The sequence below is a fragment of the Typopeltis vanoorti genome, chromosome 2, assembly GCF_054136105.1.
Source record: "Typopeltis vanoorti isolate ZY-2024b chromosome 2, IOZ_Tvanoo_1.0, whole genome shotgun sequence".
NCBI lineage: Eukaryota > Metazoa > Arthropoda > Arachnida > Uropygi > Thelyphonidae > Typopeltis > Typopeltis vanoorti.
Genome location: NC_143550.1, coordinates 101397609 through 101419233, shown reverse-complemented (window position 1 = coordinate 101419233; position 21625 = coordinate 101397609). Strand labels below are relative to the sequence as shown.

The 21625-nt window shown below is 34.9% G+C and overlaps 1 protein-coding gene across 5 annotated transcripts in view; it reads right to left on the bottom strand.

Annotated features, from left to right (window-relative positions):
* The window catches only part of LOC150109295 (acyltransferase PGAP2-like), a 222977-nt gene that overhangs the window by 61052 nt on the left and 140300 nt on the right, over positions 1 to 21625 (bottom strand). Inside the window, exon 6 of one of the 5 annotated variants that reach the window (XM_090407079.1) lies at positions 17099 to 17229. The exons of the other annotated variants lie outside the window; for them this stretch is intronic. Coding sequence (XP_090263205.1) covers positions 17170 to 17229 — 60 coding nt within the window. The 3' untranslated portion in view covers positions 17099 to 17169. Of the gene's footprint in view, positions 1 to 17098; positions 17230 to 21625 lie in introns of those variants that run through there. 5 annotated transcript variants of the gene reach the window in all.

Here is a 21625-nt window from a genome sequence, read left to right as displayed (position 1 = left end):
ACCACACGTACTAATGTACAACTAACCAACTGCTTTTCCCAAGACAACAGAATACTAATTTTCGTAATCAAAAATACCCCATTAGTAAAATATCTAGAAGCAGTGGCACAACATGTCCCACTAAAAATATAATCCACATTTCAAGAGTTGCCAGAAACATGCAAATGTACTTTAATAATGCATCTTGGTCCAAGACATTAACTGAAAAAGGAATAAACATCGGAGCACGGCAAGTGAATGTTTCACCAATTGCGCTAGCTCCCACAAAAGTAAGTGTCAAATGTTCCACCAGAAATAAGCCACCAAATGCTTCACGGATTACTGTCAAAATACAGCAGTGACAGGTAAAATCCGAACGCTACGAGCCTCTACCACTAAGCCTGAGTTCATTCACATCAAAATCAAAAGTTTTAGAAGACAGGCTCTAATGCACTTTGGCGACAACACAATTGGCTCCATACCTAAAATAATCAACACAGAAATAGATGGAGTACCTTACACCTTTTACATTACTATTGCTGCTTAGTACTTCTACTGGCATGAAGGTTATGTAAGTTATGCCTGTATATAGTCAAAAAATGAGAAACTGGCTAACAATACTATCAATCCTAACGGAAGCATGAAACATTCAATCCCAAAAAAACAGAGCCTTCCCAACAAACAGCAAAAATCTCAAGCACAAAACTCAAATACCAAGGAGACAAAATCAAGTGGGACTAACAAAACTCGGCTTTCAGAAGAACTTGTGCCAACATTATCTAAAAGCCATCTAAAGAAAAGGAAATATGCAAGTAACAAAAGCACATTAAAAAATAATGAAGAGGAGGAGGAAGAAACAAAAGCAGAAAAACTGCCAAAGATGAACCAGCACAGTTCCAATAGAGAATCCTTGCCTCCAGACATTCCAAACCCTCCCAACAGCCTGTAGATGAGGTGTGTGTGTGGGGGGGGGGGGGTGACGAAGAGATCAAGCTTCTTGAGTCCTCAGATGATGAAGAGGAATCTGAAAGTGCAGGTCTTCCTCACACTGCCCACTAACAAATGAGCAGCTTCAGAGTTTTCTTAAGAAAGTTTGAAGGCTCTTCAGAAAAACTGCTGACATCAATGGCCTTATTACTCAGCTGGAAGAATTAAGAACCATTCTGATAATTTAAAAAAAGGAATAAAAACGCATCACTCAGAAAAAGAATATACTACCTGATCAACAGGACTGAATCCCAGAGGTAGCATAATTATCTTTAATGTAAGTGAGGTTCACCCTGCCAAACAAATAAATCAGGATATAATGAGCACCTCACTAAACTTTCTCTCATTAAATGCTAGAGGATGTGCCACACTACTGCGAAACTGGCTCGTCCTGCAGCATATCCTTGCCCACCAGCCAAAAATAGTTATGGTGCAGGAAACTAACCTCCATTCCACCAGTATATGACCAGTTCTTCTGAATCAACACTGGAAGAAATGGCCATATACTATCACTGTCTGGCCATACAACTTCATGGATCAGGAGTTAGTATTGGAAACCACAAAAAGAGCACCCTATAATTAGGGATCATCAATACCTTTCCTGGGTGTGCAATATATGCACTCATTACAACTCGGACAGGAAAGAAAATGCATATAATTATTTATTTATTTAGCATATGATGTACAGGTCTCAGGATATCACATAAAGCAGAATAAAAACAATTGTAAAAATCATTAAAAGGGTACGTAGGTTGAAATGAATGAACATTAAAAAATTAAGAATCAAAGCTTAATCCTTAAATCCCATATCCACTCTAGGGATTCTGGGGTCAGTTTAAAAAAGTCCTCTTTAGTGCCTGAGAATGAGTAGATAGGGTACTCGAGCACAATGTGACTGATAGTCTGAATCCCGCTTCCACATTCACAGTTCTGGAGTATCGGACCAGTTCCATTTATGCAAGAGATGTTTACTTCTCCTATGTCCTGTTCTAATCTGATTTAAAGTGGTCAATGCATGTCTAGGGAGATTGAAGCCCTCTAAATGAAATGTTGGATTAGAAATGGGATGAAGATTGGAGGCATGTTGAAGCCAATACTCTTCCTTGACTCGCATAGGTCGAAGTTCTGGTCGTTCATTTGTATTGCACTCCTCCAGACAGAGCACCTAGATTTCAGTCTTTGTGAGGTATGGAAGGAAATGTCTTGGTGGATAGGCAAGGAATTGTTTCCAGTTATTTTTTTTTCATAATTTGCTTAAGGCTTGGGTCCTGCAAAGCAAGGGAGTAGCTATATTACTGAGAGTTGGGGGCCAGTAGCCAGGAGTAGATCTTAGAGCACCAGAGATTATCTTCATAGTTTGATTAAGCTGGATATTGACTAAAGAAGCATGTGTGCTGTTCAGCCATACAGGAGCACAATACTCTGCTGAAGAATAAACCAAAGATTGTGCAGTGTGCTGGCATCAGCACCCCAAGACGTACCAGCAAGTTTATGCATTACATTATTACGAGTTTTTAATTTTTCAGAGAGATTTTCTAGATGATATTTAAATGTCAAACTTCTCTAGGGTAACTCCTAGGCATTTTGGATGATTGCTATCACCTGTTTATTTCTGAAGTAAACTTTTGGGACATAATTAACCTGGATATTACTTAAATGAAAGGGTGCAACTTGGATTGTAATCGCCATCATCTAAAGTATTTATCAAGTACAGCCATATCTTTCAGTTAAGATGTTTTCAGCTTTTTTTTTTTTTTTTTTTGGAATGTAGAATGTTGAGTTGCAATGGCAATATTGTCAGCATATATGAATCTCCATGATGTTGTCACTGGGATATCACTAATATATAAGTTAAAAAGCAATGGGGCAAGAACTGACCCGTGAGGTAGGCCATTTTTAATTTTAAAGAATTTACCTTTGGATTCATTGAGAGAGAGAGAGAGAGCGAGAGATACTTGTATCCATCTGTCTGCTAGTATTTCATTAAGTAGGTTAGCTAGTTTTGGTGATGGGATAGTTTCTAAGAAACTCTCCTAGTAGAACTCATGGACACAGTCTCTCAAATAACTGACATACACCTACCGAGGACCTGAGAACCAAGAATATGGGCTCACTCTTAAAAATATGCCAATTAAATATAGAAGGCACAAGTAGGGCTAAATGTGAAATTCTTACTAAGATCCTGAACTACCATCAAATAGATGTAGTTGTAATACAGGAAATTCACACTAAGGAACGATCTAGACCTACTAATGAGAGGGAAAATACATGGATATAATGTGATTAATAGTATAAATCATTCCAAATATGGTGTGGCAACATATATAAAAAATGACATTTCAAATTATAAGATCTGTGAACCAAGCATCAGCAAGGACATATATAGTGTATCCATTATAATATCTGGTTATACTATAACCAATGAGTATAAACCTTCCTTAGTCAAATGGCCTGATCAAGAACCATCTTGAAACCTGGCAAAGACCCCACAATTGCTTCCAACTACCATCCTATCACCTTGCTAAGCATCTGCCTGAAACTTTGGGAAAGAATGATATACAACAGAATTTCTTAATATAATTAATGTATACATATGACAAAATGAACAGCTTGCAGTGCAGGTATTAGAGTTCATCCAAAATCACCTCAGCAAAGTCAATGGCCACCTCATACTGGCAGTGGATTTCAACTGCACTCTGGATCATGCAATCGACAGACAATGCCAAAAACATCAACTCTCAGTAGCTCAGCTTCTCCAGGATGTAATCAACGGCTTGCCTGCTTGTGGGAGGAAAAACCCAGATAAACTGGGGAGAAAAACCCTGCAGTCCACACCCAAGACCTGCTAACTCGGAAATGTCTGAGAAAGATTCTAAGCTCCTTGCATCAGTGACGGCAATCGAACACAGGACACTCCTTTCCCAAGCATACAGTTGCGAAGTGCATAGCCACCCAACTAACTGAGCGGATGTTTCTGGGTATATAAAAAAAAAAATAATAAAATAAAAACATACCTCCATATGAGACTGGCTAACTCATCTTTAGTCAAAAGAGACCAGATAAAGCTTTCTCACATCATGGATGGGAATCAAACCTAGGTCTTTCCAAACCAAAGGGCTTCATCTATACCGACTGAGCTACGTAGGCTCTTAAGAGAGAATATGCATGAAATAGATGGCTTCAGATGCATTATATCTGTCAACACATTTCTTCTATGGTCTATCACAAAGAGAAAAAAACCCAGATTATTTCATAGTCAGTTGAAAAATCCTTGCATCTTAGATGGTATCCGAACTCCAACAATCTTTCTAACTGAAAGGTTTTACTGCCACTGCCCATGCTACAGAGGTGCACCATATAATAAATATCACTGACAAAAATATCTACAGTTTTTAACTCCTGATTGAGAAGGGTATAATAGACGAACAAAGAAATAATTCTGAAAACCAGGGTCCTTGGAACACCTTGTTAGTTCACTTTCTGTGAATCCTTTACACGAGTTCTGCATTATGGTCTACACTAGTTGTCTTCCTACATACAATGAAAGATAAGACATTAGCAGCATGTTTCAACATTATAAAGATACTAGGAATAGCAGTAGGTTATTTTATTTTTCCATGGTGAACCTGATATCCAGAGTTTACTGACCAATTTAATGATTGACAAGAATATTTCTTTTACAATTAACAGAATCTAACCAACATAGTAATTATAAAGGCTTGCTCCTATCATTTTTTCTCAGAAACTATGGGCAACTGAAACTACAGTTCACAGAGCCATTTATGGCTCTGTGAACTGTAGTTTCAGGATAATATTAGGATAATATTAATTATCCTTAATAATATTAATAAGGATAATTAATATTATTAATTATCCTAATATTAATAAGGATTAATATTAGGATAATATTGAATAAGCCTTGCTTATTCAATATTATCCTAAACCGAAATTCACATCAGGTTGTAACGATTTGTGACATACAGATGTTCTGCAAGCACTGAAGACAGGAATATTACAAGTTGTAGCATATATGCTTTCTGCAAAATTAAATCTACAAAGTCTAAAAGTACAACAAACTGACTGAATAAAAAAAAAAAAAAAATCACTGTGGATAGTAAATTACTAGAGGACAGAATAAATTACATGCAATCTTATGATTATTGACAAATCATGCACGTTTGTGGCATGCTGAAGGTGTAAATCTCTCTCTCTTACACATGTAAAGAAAGGTTTAGGTGTTATCTATAATAATGCTCAACAATATAACTAACATCAAGAGGGAAAAAATACATTTATTAAACCCACTAATATTTTGCTGGTTTTCTACTTATCATCAGAGAACATCGATAACTGTGACAGGCACATAGAACTAAACCACATAATTGTATAAACAATTTAAATTGTAACTGACACCTAATGTCCTTACATGGTGCCCTCTATAGATCAGATAACTACAAAGTTAATTAGAGAAGTCAGGCCTTATTAGGTCTTAAAATGATAGCCTCCCAGATCTTTGATAAATTAATTCAACCACTCTTGTTGATGTTGGAAGAGAGTGCTTCAGGGCTAATGTTGATTCTAAGTAGAGGAAAATATTCAGGGTGTGCTAGGTGTGCAGTGCTCATCCACCGAATAGCAATATCACCAATATTATATTTTTGCATTTATTCCTGTTAAAGATTCCCATAATTGTTTCCAGACTGCGTGCGATTCCTAAAAGTAAACACAATATACTAATGCTTCATAAAGAGAACACTTTTCGACGAGTAAACATTGCATCACATTTGCGTTAATAGCCTGGGTGTGCGTTCAAAACACATACAGCTTTGAGCCCTTTGAAAAGATGTATACAGATAGTGCAGTAGGTCAAATTCTAGTAGTCCTAAACTGCTCAGAAGGCAAGACTGGGTGAGCTCTCAGACAATAGTACCTAGAGGCTGTGATTGGTTATTTGTCAAACAATCTAACATTACCCCAGTCCTGAAGTTGTTTTCAAGCGCAAACTTTGTTTGCTCACACTTGGATAAAGGATTAAACTAAATTTATTATTCTTCATCAATCCAAATGAACATTGTCATTTGTCATAAGTTGCTGTTTTTATTTTCTGAGTTTTGTATGTGCATGAAGGGTGAACTGACATGATAGGCAAGGTTTTATATATAATATAGACAAGTTTTTAATATATAATTTGATAACTTTATAACTTTTTTTGCCCATATTTATTATGGGAAACAGTATTGTAGTTAAAGGAGGTAAGCCTTGTCCTCCTGTTCCAAATTTTACACCTCTGAATAATTCAAATATACCAACCAAATATAGCATTCTCCTTCATTACTGTTGTCTAATGTACAGTACTTAAACACATTATCCTCTACTCTGTACAGATTTGGTTATAATTAATTGATAAATTAAAGTACAGGTGACCCTCGTATAACGTGGATGTTAGGTTCCATAGAAATGCCGCGTTATATAAATCGGGTTATGAGAGACTTAGATCACATAGAAAAAGTATGGTTATGTTCCGAAATCGTTTTTTTATATTATTTTTTATTTTTAATTATATAAACAGTAATGACATACTCAACAAAATATATTTTTATTTACTTAAGGTAATTCATGTAAGTTAAGAAAATATAAACTATGAAACAAATACATAGTGTAAACTTATAAAATTATAAATTTTACGTAAACTTCATTGCACATAATACATAATAATAATGTTTTAGGCAAAATAAAATAAAGTGCATATTTTAATCGTCATCACTGTCTTCAAAATGAACATTTCGTAGATGTTCTTTATTTACGAGTGGCCGGACGGAGTCATCACTTGAAATCTCTTGCACATCATTTGTATAATACTCATTGCATACTTTGGCTGGTTTAGTTATCAAGAAGTCAGTAATAAGACCTTGCTTACCACAATGCTGCAATTTTTTTATTAAGTTCATAATATAGAATATCCAATTGTCTCGTGAATTTTCTGGAGCGCTCCATTGAGGGATCATTATCCGTAAAATAACTTTCTTGCCAAGTCCAATCCTGCTAATTTCTTTAAACTGAATTCTTTAAAGGATTCATCACAATCAGAATCTTCGGCAGAACTTTCCCCGCCATTTCATTCGACGGCATCTATTAATTGTACCAGTTCCTCTTAATTTAAATCTATTTTCCCATCAATTAATTCACTAATTTCGTTTTCAATCATATCGCAAAAGCCCTCTAAGTGGCCGTTACTATAAAAATAAAACTTTTACATAAAAAAGCGTCACATATTGTATGCAACTCACCAGATAATAAAGTGCTCAGCTTGAGATTAACACACTTATGATTTTTAATGCGCTTTCCTGGCAGAAAACGAAGACAATTTGTAACAATAAATACTTTATATGGTAAACAATTGACATACATGAAAGCTAAAGGGTATTTCCCCTAATATAAATTCGCTACTTATAACTACATGCGCGATACGAGCAGACGCAAATTTAATGAAGATAAAATTTGATTTTTAATTCGTGGGGTGAAAAATATATGAAAAGATAAAGGGTTACTACAATTTTTAGACCGTGTTTTTATCAAAACTGCGTTGAACAAGGATTACTACAATTTGTAGACCGAGTTATATTGAAACCGTGTTGTATAAGTACCGCGTTCTATGAGGGTTACCTGTATACAAAGTTATCTTACAATTAATTGCATTAGACCAATTAAGATGAGCACTGATGTGCTATACATTCTTAAAACTTTCATATATCGATTAAAATGCAATCATACGGTCAAACTGATGTGAATGTTGTAGCACGGTTGCATTCACATTCACATCAGTTTGACCGTGCTACAACATTCACATCAGTTTGACGTGATGTGAATGTTGTAGCACGGTTGCATAAGCCATCATAGCACACTGTTGGTTTTGTCTTTCATCCAACCTTATATTTGCTAGCTGTTGGTTGACCCCACATTCGAACATAGAGAAAATTTTTATTATACTGCGCCACTCTATGTTTGAAATTACACAATTATTGTAAAGGAATCAAGCATCAAATAGCACAACAACAACATGAACTTACTACAGGCGAAATTTTCTTACTTATACATAGGGTTTCCTGCAAGATTCGTATTTTAATGAGCGGTGCAATGAAACTGAAATTAGGCAAGCACAAGAATCAAGTTAAATAAGATATTTAATTCTCTCACAAAATTATTCTTACATAAGAAACAAGAACTCTATTAAGATCAATACAATTAGAAAACAATTTATACATTCAATAAAGTATTAAGGTTCTACTCAACTGAGTATATCATTTACTGCTAGAACTTATGTATAGGGCTTTCACAATTCTCATCCGTTATGATTTTAACTTAGTTTCACTTTAAACAACATCAATATTCAGCAAAACATTTAAAAGTTAATTCTTTTTAGTCTCAGAGAAATATTCATAAACTTCAATTTATCAAACTTAATTGGCAACTTCAATATCTATCAGAGGATTAAAATAGTTCTTAAAAGGTTCAGTCTTAAATATACATATGCATTGTGAGATAACACATTCAAACATGAACTATTTCTTTAATGACGTTTCTCACATTTTGTTTCACAGGAAATGTTTTACAATATCACTCAATCAAGCAAGACTAGCTGGCTTCAGCAACACGAAATTTTACCAAGTTCCCCAGACACAAGCAACACTATCACACGTTAGTTATAGAATAGATATTCTTACCGGTATGATCATCATAGCTTGCACATTATGGAAAATTCTTACATCACTTTTAGGCACTCGATAATCTTCCACTATAGATGACACAAAACTTGTAGTATCCCTGAGTTCAACAACTTATTTGCCAAGACTGGAAAAGATATTTTCTTGCTCATAATAACTTGTCTTACGATAAATCTCAATCATATTATCCATTCACTCAGGTAAATTCCTTTACAAGGTGACAGGAAATTATAAATAATTACGAGTTCGAAGTAAGATTCATTAAAATCGGAACAAACTTCCAAATCTTTGTTGCGACATTCGATCTCAAGTTAGGTCATGTCTCACTACCTATCTACACTCACTCCATTTTCCTTCATCCTCTATCTCATAAATCCTCTCTCATTTTTCTGCCCAAACAAAGAAATTTTCACGTGATCATTGTACAGTTCTCAATACTAAGGCATGTGCTAATATAAAATAACTTAGTTTTCTGACAGCAACCAATCAAACCACATTAGCAGAGTCCGTTAGAATTACTTTCACTTTCAGTAACAACAAATAAAATGCATATATTACAGTTCACTTAGGATACATTTACAAGTTATATAAAGAATTTATATAGAATAAATAACAAAAAAAAAATTACAATTATTATTTCAATGAACAAATAACAGTAAGTGTTTAAATTACAATTTACATAGGAGCAAACTTAGCTCAGGAAATGCAATTCATGTTAAATCATGAATGAAGTATTAATAATCATAAAATTCTTCATTCACAATTTAACAAAGGCTTATTTTTCCCATGAAAAATTTTTCTTCAAAGAAACATTTTTCATACAAGTCTCATGAGTGGAGAATAGACTTCTTATCTCCCTTTCGAGGTCTTAAATAATATCTAGTTTGAATAAAATCTAATTTATTACTACAGTCAGTAATTTTGTATCTCTCTCTCTCTCTACATTTTTACTTAGATTCATTCTGCTTTCATTACTGGGAATAGTTTGTCCCTTATTTTTGTAGTATGGGGGTGTCTCATAAGAGCAGAGTCCCTCATTTCTGTCTCTAGCATTGTGTCTTGATTGTCTCATGATTGGGTTTTTCATTCTAATGGTACATCTTCTGTGATCCGTCATTCCCTGATAATTCCTTTTCCTTCCCCATACATTCTCCAAAGAATCTTCTAAGTAGGATAGTCTGTCAGACTTGTCCTTTCCTTCCCTTCTTCTTCTTCTTGCCTTATTAGATCTTGGATGTAAACTAATTGCTTTAGCAAAGTTGATTCCAATTATCAGTTGATCTGTTTTGCAAATTCTAATTCAGGTGTATATATTTGCTCTTGTAATGTTAAGTCTGTGGTAGGTTTAGCTTGAGGTTGATTAGGTTTATCAGAATTTGAGTCATTGAAATCTTCAATTGACTCATTAGTAGTTGATTGTACTTTATTTGTAGGTTGTATTACATTCGTCTTACCATGCCTTTCTGTTAGTTGCTTCCATCCAATATTTGTAGGTGTATTATTTCTCCAGATTTTTCTTCTTCTGTTCATTATGGATATCTCACCCTTAGAAAAGTCACATGAGAAGCAATAATTTTTCATAAAGTTAGTTCCCAAAATGATGCGAGAACTCGAGTTGGGTGTTGATGGAATAATTAGTAGATCCTGCCAAACAAATAACCCAAAATTTGGTAGAAAAATCCTTACAGGAGCTTTCTTATAAGCCATAAAAGTAGTGTCAGAGAGAGCAGTAATTCTCACTGGTCTCCTCAATTTAATAATATTTTTCCATATTCTGTGCTTTATATGCATGAGATAGCCTCTACTGATAGTTGAAGCATTGCAACCTGTATCTAGTAAGATATTACACTGATACCCTTGGATATTTCCTCTGATTTTCATCATTGATTCATTCATCTTAAAAGAGTTATCAAGATTACTATGTACTTTATGAGGAATCTGTCCAAAATTCAAATCCCATCCATTGTTCGAGTATGTTCCTTTAGCATCGAAACAATTCCTAGCAATATGCCCAGTCCTGTGGCATTGAAAGCATCTTGGAGGATCCTTATAGTTGGAGAAATACTATTTCTTTGCTTGAGGTTGAGAGGTAATGGGCATCTGTAGACTGAGTCTTTCTAATCCATGCACCACTTTGTCCAGATTGGCTAATATAGGTTGATTCTGTTTTTTACTTCTTGTTCCACTATTTTGCTGATTCCATCTGTTGTAGGGCTGTGGTTTTCATGAAAGGTTGTAGTACCAGTTGCTTCATTACTTCATCAAGGCGATCTATTACTGGTTGATGTAATCTTTTTACTTCATGGTGAATTAAGGTTTTTATTTCTTGCATTAAACTGTCCTTGCTGGATAGTTCTTCACTCTCAGCTATATGATTAACATTTAAGGAATTTTCTCCATTATTCTTCTTCTTTCCCTTTTCCCTTTTATTTTCTTTTCCGGTTTCAGATTGGTTTAAGGAATAATCAGTCTTATTTATAACGTTCACATGACCTACATTGGATAAGGGACAAAAGTCTCCTATCATTTGTTCTTTTTCCATGACAACTTTGAAACATCCTTCTAAGGTGTTAATTTTCTTCTTGTAGGCAGTCTCTCTCAATTCTGGTCTCAAACCTTGGCGAAACTGCTGGAAAACAGCCCAGTCCAAATGAGATTTATCTTTATTAGACACGTTCAAACTGTTAGAAAGAGTTAATATGCAATTATAAAACTCTGTAACACTTTCTTTATCCTTTTGTGTGATTCTCTGTAGTTTCCACAAATTGGGTCCAATACTTCTCAATCTAGAGAACTGTGAAATTAAGACATCTTTAAATTTCTGATATTCTAATGTTTCCTTAAGCACTGGAGATGAATATAAAAACATCCTTGCCTTACCAGTCAACTTACTTCGTAGTAATATTAGTGATTTAAAATCAGTCCAGTTTGCTAATTCTCTAAGCTTTTCAAAGAAGGAAAAAAAGGACAGTACATCATCTGATTCTTTACCTGAAAACTGAGGAAAGACTTGTTGAAGATTTACAGTGTGGAAGAATTCACTATTCTCCATTCCTGTGCTAGATGCATGAGTCATATCTGTTTATCAGTTGCTCTATAATTCATTCAATTATGAATGTCAAGACTATTTAAAATATACTTTTCCTTGCCTAATTGTTTCATAACCAACTCATCATGATTCAATTAAATTTACTATTAAAGTTTTTAGGAATTAATTCCTAGTAGGCTATTATGTCAACAAAACTTATTTCTCGATTATCGTTAGTGAATCAAAATCCTGCCGACTGCACCATTTTGTTGTCTTTCATCCAACCTTATATTTGCTATTTGCTAGCTGTTGGTTGACCCCCACATTCAAACATAAAGAAAATTTTTAATTATACTGCACCACTATGTTTGAATGTGGGGTCAACGATTAAATATATCGATTAAAATGTAATCATACGGTCAAACTGACGTGAATGTTGTAGCGTGGTTGCATAAGCCATGATAGCACACCCAACCAAAATGGGCATGTGATGCCAATGAATTCTAAGAATTGCCTTTCAGACCTGTAATGACTTCTATGTGATATATATATTTTTCTTCATCTGATCCTATGTGGAGTATCCAGAGCACAGTTTGCCAATCCCAACTTGCCATACAGATGAACTCAGATGTAATTTTTATATTCTTCAAGGCAAATGTTAACTGATCTACCAGTCTGTCCATAGTAGGCTGAACTGCAGGCATAAGGAACTTTATACACTCCTGGATTAATTTAACTCTGACATCATGGTCAGTTTTGATATCACCTCACTTTTCACTAATGTACCTTTGATAGCGATCCTTGTTAAGCCCCCCACCAACATAATTGAATTATTCCAATTCATCATATATGCAGGTTATTTCCTATGGGAAAGAAAAATATACAAACAGCTTGATGAGACTACTATGTGTTCTTGCCTACCCCCCAGCAAACTTCTATATGGAGGATTTTGAACACCAAGCACTCAACACAGCACACTAAATACATTTTTGGTGCATCTTAATAGCCAACATCTAAAATAAACTTCACCATAGAAAAGAAAGTAATAAGTCTCCCCTTTTCAGATACACTAGCGACATGACTTCCTAATGGCTCATTATTCTTCTCCATCTTCAGAAAACCCACTCATACTGGTAGGTGATTGACATAAACAATCACACACCACCACCCTTCCTCAACAGTATGTCATTCTCAAAACTCTTATTTTTTCAAATGACACAGCCCTTGAAACAACTGAGCTCAGTGATTTTCCCAACAACTTTTAGCCAATGGCTACAGCACATATAAAAGATAAAATATTACATGTAACCACCCTCCCTCATCCTTCCTATATCCAACACAGAGGATCAGCAAAAACATTCCCACCCCATATGTTAAGGGTACATCAGCCTTGAAGAATATAAAAATTACAACCAAGATCATTTGTATGGCAAGCCAGGATTGGTAGATCATGCTCTGGATCAGATTTCTTCACATGGGATTACATGGAGAAAAACATCTATATTATATATAAGTCGCTACAGGTCTGAGAGGCTATTCTTAGAATTAGCATCAGCCGTGAAGCACTCCCAAACCTCAACAAGTATGGTTGCATTAATTTACCATAGATCTGAGAGACTATCATTTTAAAATCTAATAACTGGACTTCTCTAAGTTAACTTTGTAGTTATCAAACCCATAGATGGCACCATGTATGTACATTAGGTGTCAGTCACGATTTAAATTGTTTCTACAGTTTAGTGCTGTGTGCCTGTGACAGTTATCAGTATGTTTTGATGATGCTGGGTAGAAAACGAGTGAAATGTGTGAATTTAATAAATGTGTTTTTTCCCCTCTTAGTGTTGATTATACTGTTACGCATTATTATGAATACAGCAATCCCTCGATTAGTGTGTCTAATGCATTCTTGAAAACAGGAGCATTAATCGAAAATGCACTAATCGAATATAATAACCTATGGGAAAAAGTATAATTCGTTCCTCAAATTTCTTTTTTGAACCTTAATTTTTTTTATAAAAGAATTAAGGCATGTCTCAGGGCCTAGTTAAAGGAAAACCATGAAGCTGAAAGACAATAAAACATATTCAGAATATAAATTTTATTATTCTACTTCTTAACAAAGAATTGAGCTAAAGTAGTTAGGTGGGCATTTTGTTTCTTTTTTTCATACAACTGACGGTATGGCCCCATTGCCTCTTCTACTCTTCTACAAATTTTACTACTTCTCTCTTCAACAGGGTCAGCCTCTAAGCATTGCTGCTTAAAAACTTCGATTGTACGAAAAATATTTTCAAATCGTTTCTGTGAAATCTCTTTTGGCTGACTATCAGTGGTTAAATTTTCTTCATATTCTTCGGGATCTTCCTGCTGTGCATCTAAATTTAGCAGGTTGGAATCACTCAATTCTTCAGAATGAGATTTAACTAACTCTTGGATGTTATCATTGAAGGGGAGAAGAAGAAATGAAGGACATACGAATTGGTCGCCAACACGCGAAATCATGTGTTTTATAGATAAAATTGCCCCACTGTTATACAAACAAAATAGTTACCACTTTAAAACCTACAATGATCATAAAAGAGAAGTTAATATTCCGATGTGTAATAATAAACAACTCATCCCAGAAGATGAATTGACTACCTTATTATCGAAATGGATTCTCCTTTTTGCGACATGCGCAGAAGTGTCTCGAATCTGTGGCCATACTATAGCAGACAACATAAATTTTGGCGGTAAAAATTTGGAACATAGTGTAGTATGCCATTAAAAATAACTTTGTAGAATGTTTTAAATCAGTAACTAAATTATTTCATTCTGGTGAGTGATTTTTTAAAATAGTTAGCATTTTTTTAAAAAGATGTACAGTATATAGGCGCACTAATCGGGGGGGGGGTGCATTAATCAAGGGATTACTGTATATGCATATTAAGTGTGCATCTATAGCTCAACTGGTAATGACAATTCCATCTGGTTCAAATCCCATATAGGCAAGAATAACTTTTATAAGAGTTTTTCAACTGAAGGCAAGTTAGCCACCACATACAAAAGTGGAAGGGTTTTTCATCCTGCAAAACCAACCAAACCAGAGAATATACACAACTTACACTCATAGTAGATATCTAGACAGGATTAACCATCCTATCTTAATATTAATTAAGTTTTCATAAAGCCAAGTTACCTGGCTATGATATCTCATTAAGTATAACATGTAGGGGAGAGAATGGATGAAGATAAATTGAAAGAGAGAAATATTTGTACTACATATTTAAATGAATTAATCTAAATTCAACTGGGTATATAGTACAAAGCATATTTGTAGTGCATGCACTAAAAATAAGTAAAAAAAATAATAATAATAATCTATTTCTGATTTTCATTACCAAGTGAGGCTATCAGCTTGCTTACTGGATTCTTGAAGTGGCTTGAAGGAATACTCAAATGAGTAGACAGACTTATGTGTTGGCAGTACATGTTAGTTAATTTTAAGAGTATAGATTCAAAACACAGAATGATAAGAAAATAACTGATATTTATTAACTTATTAGCTGATATTTTGGCTGGTATTATATCCATCATCTTCAGAGCCCAAGAACAGTTTGCCACAGTACATGAAACAACAACAAATTGGTATAACAGTGGGACTAGTTTAAAAAATTGTAATGAACAACACAAAGAACTAAAGTCCTAATTGGTGCTATCTATTGTTGGATAAAGAGAGAAAAAAACAAGTATTAATTAGATCTTAAAATTAGCCATATTTGTTGAAGTTAGGAGTATGTTTTAAAGCTGCTGTTAATACCAAAAACAATCTCTATGACTTATGACTTCTGGGTAGATCTTTTGTTTTTTTCCACTTGATCCTGTGTGAAGGAGTATCCAAAGCATGGTCTGCTAGACCTGACTCGCCATAATGATAGTGCAGAATGTATTTTTTATGTTTTCCACGGTTGATGTCTACAGTTCTTTGTGTCTGTCCATAGTAATCCAGATCATAAGAACAGGGGCACTTCACAAGCTCCTGGATGTGATAATGAAGAGAGTATGTCCTTAGGTGAATGGTTGAGAATTGCCAATCTGACATAGGGTTTAAATATGGTACATAGTTGATATTTATGAAACACTCTAGATATCTTTTCAGATGTCTCTCTTAAATGTAGTCTTGTGTAATAGTCAATGGAGGGGATTTCTGGGGAGCATTTAGTATTTTTTCTATTCTGTGGGGGATTATAGCTAATGGCTAAGAATGTGCTATGCAAGTAACTGAGTTCAGTGTAAGAGCATTGTCATATAAACAGACAGAGATAATGAATCATCAGGAAGCCATATGATTAGTATATCTAGGAAGGGCAGACAGTCATTAACTTCATATTTCATTGTGAAATGGATTTTAGGGTGTAGGCTATTAAATGCTCTAAAAATGTATCCAACGTGTCTGGACCATGTGGCCAAATAGCAAATACATTATCAACATGGCGCAGCCAAACAAATGGTTTAAGAGTGGCTGTATTCACAGCTAGTCTAAGTATTGTATGTGGAAATTGACTAAAGGGGAGAAAGGGGGGGGGAAGCCCACTGCTCCCATCTAATTGTTTGGATACCTTCCCTTTCCATGCAAAATAACTTGCATATATTGTAAATTTAAATAATTCAAATATATCTGGGGAGAAATGTGACTTTAGAAAATCAAGGGTTTCAATTAAAGTACATTGGTAAATAGTGCGGTAATATCAAAAGTACAAACTTAAGGACAAACTCTCTTCATTATCACATTCAGGAGTTTATGAAGTATCCTATTCTTGTGATCTGGCTTACTATGGAGAAACAGGAAGAACTGCTGACATTTGCCATGGGAAACAAAAAATACATCCTGCAATATCGTTATGGTAAGTTGGGTTTAGCAGACCATGCTTCGGATATCTCTTAACATAGGATCAAATGGAAGAAAGTGCTACACACAAGTCATTGTAAGTCAGGGAGATTGTTTTTGGATCAGGAGCAGCTTTAAAACGTACTCCTAACCTCAACAAGTATGGCTGTATCAATTTACCCAAAATTTCGAAGGCAGTCATTTTAAGATCTAATTAATACTTGTTTTTTTTTCCCTCTCTCTCTTTATCCAACAACAGATGGCACCAATTAGGATTTTAGTTCTTTGTGTTGTCCATTACAATTTTTTTTTTTTTTTTTTAAATAGTATCACTGTTATACCAAATTGTTTTGTGTATTGTGGCAAACTGTTCTTGCACTCTGAAGATGATGGATATAACACCAGTGAAATATCAGCTAATAAGTTAATAAATATCAATTATTTTCTTATAATTCTGTGTTATGAATCAATATCATTAAAGTAAACTAACTTGAAGTAATACTGTTTGGTCTTGAGTAGGATTCACAGATTACCTAACCCTCAGCCACCCTCAGCCACACATTTATGCACTCTATAACCTCTGCATGTTATAATAACCAATAATGTTTGCCTAGATACAGCAAGCATCCTGACCAAATCCAAATCACCTAAAAGCAACACATCATAAAAAGAAATAAGTTATACAAGAATAAAAAAAATCAAGATAACTACGAGGGTAGTCTGAAAAGTTTTCAGTCTTGACAATAGATGGCAACACTATCGGAAGATTTTTTTTTTTCTAAGTTGGTACATCTGTAATAAGCATCCATGTGAAATTGCAAGTCATTCTATCAAGTAGTTTGTTTAATACAGCTGCCTGAAGCAAAAGTGTTCTCTGTATCCCTTGAAATGGATAAAATTGAGTATTGTGCAGTTATAAAATTCTTTGTAAAAGAAGGTTTAACACCAAAAGAAATTCATTCAAAGTTCATAAAAGTTTATGGGCACTCTTCTCCTTCATTTTCAACAATTAAATAATGGGCTGCCAAGTTTAAAAGTGGCCGTACCAGCCTTGAAGACGATCCACTTGAAGGATGTTCAAAAAGTGTAACAACACCAGAAATCATTGATCAAGTATTGGATATTGATCAAGATATGGTATTGGATGACTGGCAAGTCAAATTTCTTAAACTATAGGCATTTCAAAAGAACGTGTAGGATATATTTTTGCATGAAGAATTGCAAATGAAAAAGCTTTGCGCAAGATGGGTGCCGCAGTGGCTCACAGCAGATCAAAAATGCACTTGCATGAAAATCTCTGAACAGTGCTTGGAGCGTTTTAACAAGAATAAAACTGATTTTGTGCTTTGATTTATTACTATGGAATGAGACTTGGATTCACCATTACACACCATAATCCAAACAGCAGTCAAAACTGTGGACAGAAGCCGGTTGTTCACCGCCAAAGAAGACAAAGTCGGTTCCATCATCAGAAAAGGTCATGCATCAGTGTTTTGAGATACTAAAGGCATTTTGTTTATTAATTATCTTGAAAAGGGTAAAACAATAACTGGGGAATAGTATTCCCATCTTTTAACCAGACTAAACAAAAACATTTGTGAGAAAAGACCCAGTTTGCAGAAGTAAAAAATCATCTTTCATCAGGACAATGCACTGCCCACAAAGGTGTTTTGGCAATGGAAAAATTAAGGGATCTGCACTATGAATTGTTGGAATACCCATCCCTATTCCCCAGATTTGGCTCCCTCTGACTTCTATCTCTTCCCAAAACTAAAATTCTTCCTCACAGGTCGTTTTTCTTTGGATCAAGAGATGACTGCAGCTGTAGAGGGGTATTTTGCAGATCTTACTGAGAACCACTACAGGGACGGGATAATGGCACCGGAGAATCACTGGAATAAATGTATTAGTGTTAAGGAAGATTATGTTTAAAAATAAAAATAATTTTGAAATTATAAATTCGTTTTTTCATTGTTAGGCCGAGAACTTTTCAGACCACCCTCGTAAAGCTGATAAGAATAGTTTAATGTAATTATGAATCAAGGGAAATGTGGAGAAGAGAAAAAAAAGTCTTCGGGACGATATTCTACTTACCAAATTATCAAACACAATTTCATTATGTATGCGAAGGTTTCTGTGGGTCAGTAGTTTGAGAGATAGACTCCGGTATTGAGACCACATGGTTATTAAATACGAACAGGATACGGGAGAACCCGACAAGTTTCGTAAGTCGTATGACTTACATCATCAGGGGAATTGGTGTATAAAAAAAGTTAAACACAACTAACAAAGATTAAATTCACAGTCCATGTTTCAAACTGTAACACTGAAAAAACTGAAACATACGTTACTGAATGTTTGCTGGAACATTGTTATTCGTTGTTATGTTTTGTGATTCACGTGTGTTATGTCTGGCCGAGATCTGAGGAAGTTAGATTTTTTTATGAATGCTGACCACACTTGGTGTAATATCAAACCTTGATTTTTGTTGCACTGTGTAGGAATTCTAAGCATTTTTGTCACTTCCTTGAATTTCCCAGTGAAACAGTTTTTATCAATATATGACATGATTGATTTTATGGCCAGTGGAAGTTGTGTGAAAAGCTAGGCCTGATTTGTGTTCTCTTCTTTTTTCTATGTCTTTTTTATGTTCTGCCATACAGATTTCTCCTGACCTTCCCCTCTGGCCTATGTACCAAATGCCACAAGAACAATAAATTTGACAGACCCCCCCTCCCCGTTTTTTTTTTATGGGATGGTGCAAAGGTTTCGGTGGATGTAGGAATCTTGATATTTTTTATAAAGGGAGCTACTTTTAAGTTGTACTTGTGGAGCAATGTCGCTAATCTGTATGTGACATTTTTGATGTATGGTAGTGAGATTACGTCCTTGAAATCTTGTTTTTCTGCGTTAGTTGTGGGTGCTGTGGTGAGGATTTTCTCGACTAATTTTGGCTCAAATCCATTAAGTGTGAGGTTCTGTGTTAAGTATTGTAATTCCTTATTTTGCCTTTTTTCCCATGCTGGATATCTTACATGCTCTGTCTGTCAAGGTTTTTATTATACCTATTTTTTGTGAGGGATGGTGATCGTGTGAGGCTGCATTAAGAAATCTTCCTGTAGTTGTCGATTTTTTGTAAACGGAAAAGGTTAAACTTTTTTCTTCTTCATTTTTTTCTATGAGGATATCCAGGAAAGGTAATTTTTTATGTTCTTCTATTTCCAAAGTGAATTTTATATTTGGGTGTATTCTGTTAAGATATTCTTTAAAAACAATTAATTCATCTGTCGTTCCTGGCCAAATGACAAAAAAATGTCATCCACATAACATGGCCATCTCTTAGGTTTCGTTTGATAGTTTTTTAGAGCATTAGTTTCAAAGGTTTCCATGAAGAGGTTGGCTAAAGCTGGGGAGAGAGGGGGGGGGGGGGGGTGCAGATCGGGCGGTCTGCCCTGGGCGACACTTTGAACCTTTTTGAACTTTTGCAGATAATTCTAAAATACAGTCTCGAGAACTCATTTCCAGATATTGTAATACTACTGCGAATTTTCCTCACAATTGCTGTAACTGTTGCTAGTTGTGGAAGGAGTTTTTCTAAATAAAATTGATTAAGAATTACCTACATTACTGTGAAATAGACTTCGCCAATGTCATCGACGATTTTGCTACAGAAAAGCAAGAAAAATAACATTTTAGAATGTTGAAATTAAAATTTCACTTCAAAAATAAATATAGTGTTTTAATTTATTTCCCTATATGTCATTTTGACTTTTTGTAGTATTTTTGGTGTCTATTGAGAGGGACGGCAAAATCTCTAGCTACACCACTGTTGCTAGTCCTTCCTTTTTGTTCCCAAAATTTGTCCTGGAATGTGAAAAACGTATTATTCATGCAGTGTTTGCATAGTTTTACAAAGTCTGGTGGAAAAAGATTTTCAAGAAGAGTCACTGTATCATTTCTCAGTACATTAGCAAAGAGGCTGACTATATTCAAGCTTGCTAAAACGTCTGAAGATTCTATATTAACATCCTTGACCTTCTCGATGAAATATAAACTGTTCTTTATGAATGAATCTGTTTTTCCTATGTGGGGCTAACATGTTTGTCAGATATTTCGCCTGATTTGATGTCGGGGAATCTCTTCCATCCACAATTGACCTTAACGGGGTGTCTTTATTATGTATTTTTGGAGCTCCATAAATTCTTGGGACTAATGGGTGTTTGGATGATAGAGTTCTTTTTAGTTCTTCAAGCCAGTTAGGTACATCTTTTTGATTAAGTCATTAGCATTATTATGTGCTTGCCATGTTGGATCTCTGGCAATTGGCGAATAGGTGGTGGAATCCTCTAAGAGGGTGTTCATCTTTCTTGTGTAATCTTCTGTATTCATGACTGTCGCATTCCCTTTATCTGCTTTAATTATCACGATGTTGTTGTCAAGCCTCAATTCTTTAAGTGCTGCAGATTCCGGTTTTGATAAGTTCTTACGTGGTATTTTGCATTTTAATAGTAATGCAGAACTTTGTATGCGGATGAGGTCTGCTGTATCGCTAGGCAAATTGCGGATTGTCGTATATCGATAAAAACTGTTTCACAAAGAAATTCAAGGAAGCAGCAAAAATGCTTAGAATTCCTACACAGTGCAACAAAAACTAAGTGTGGTCAGTATTCATAAAAAATCTATCTTCCTCAGATCTCGGACATAACACCGTGAAGCACAGAACGTAACAACGAATAACAATGTTCCAACAAACAATGTTTCAGTTTTTTCAGTGTTACAGTTTGAAACATGGACTGTGAATTTAATCTTTGTTAGTTGTGTTTAACTTTTTTTATACACCAATTCCCCTGAAGATGTAAGTCATACGACTTACTTGTCGGGTTTTCGCGCTTCCTGTTTGTATTTAATAAACATGTGGTCTCAATACCGGAATCTCTCTCAAACAATTCCACTATTTTTCAAAAGAAAAAGATCAGAAATTAGTGAAAAAAAAAAGTTTCTTCTTGGCTTAAAGAAATCATCACAAAAATACCTATTCACATT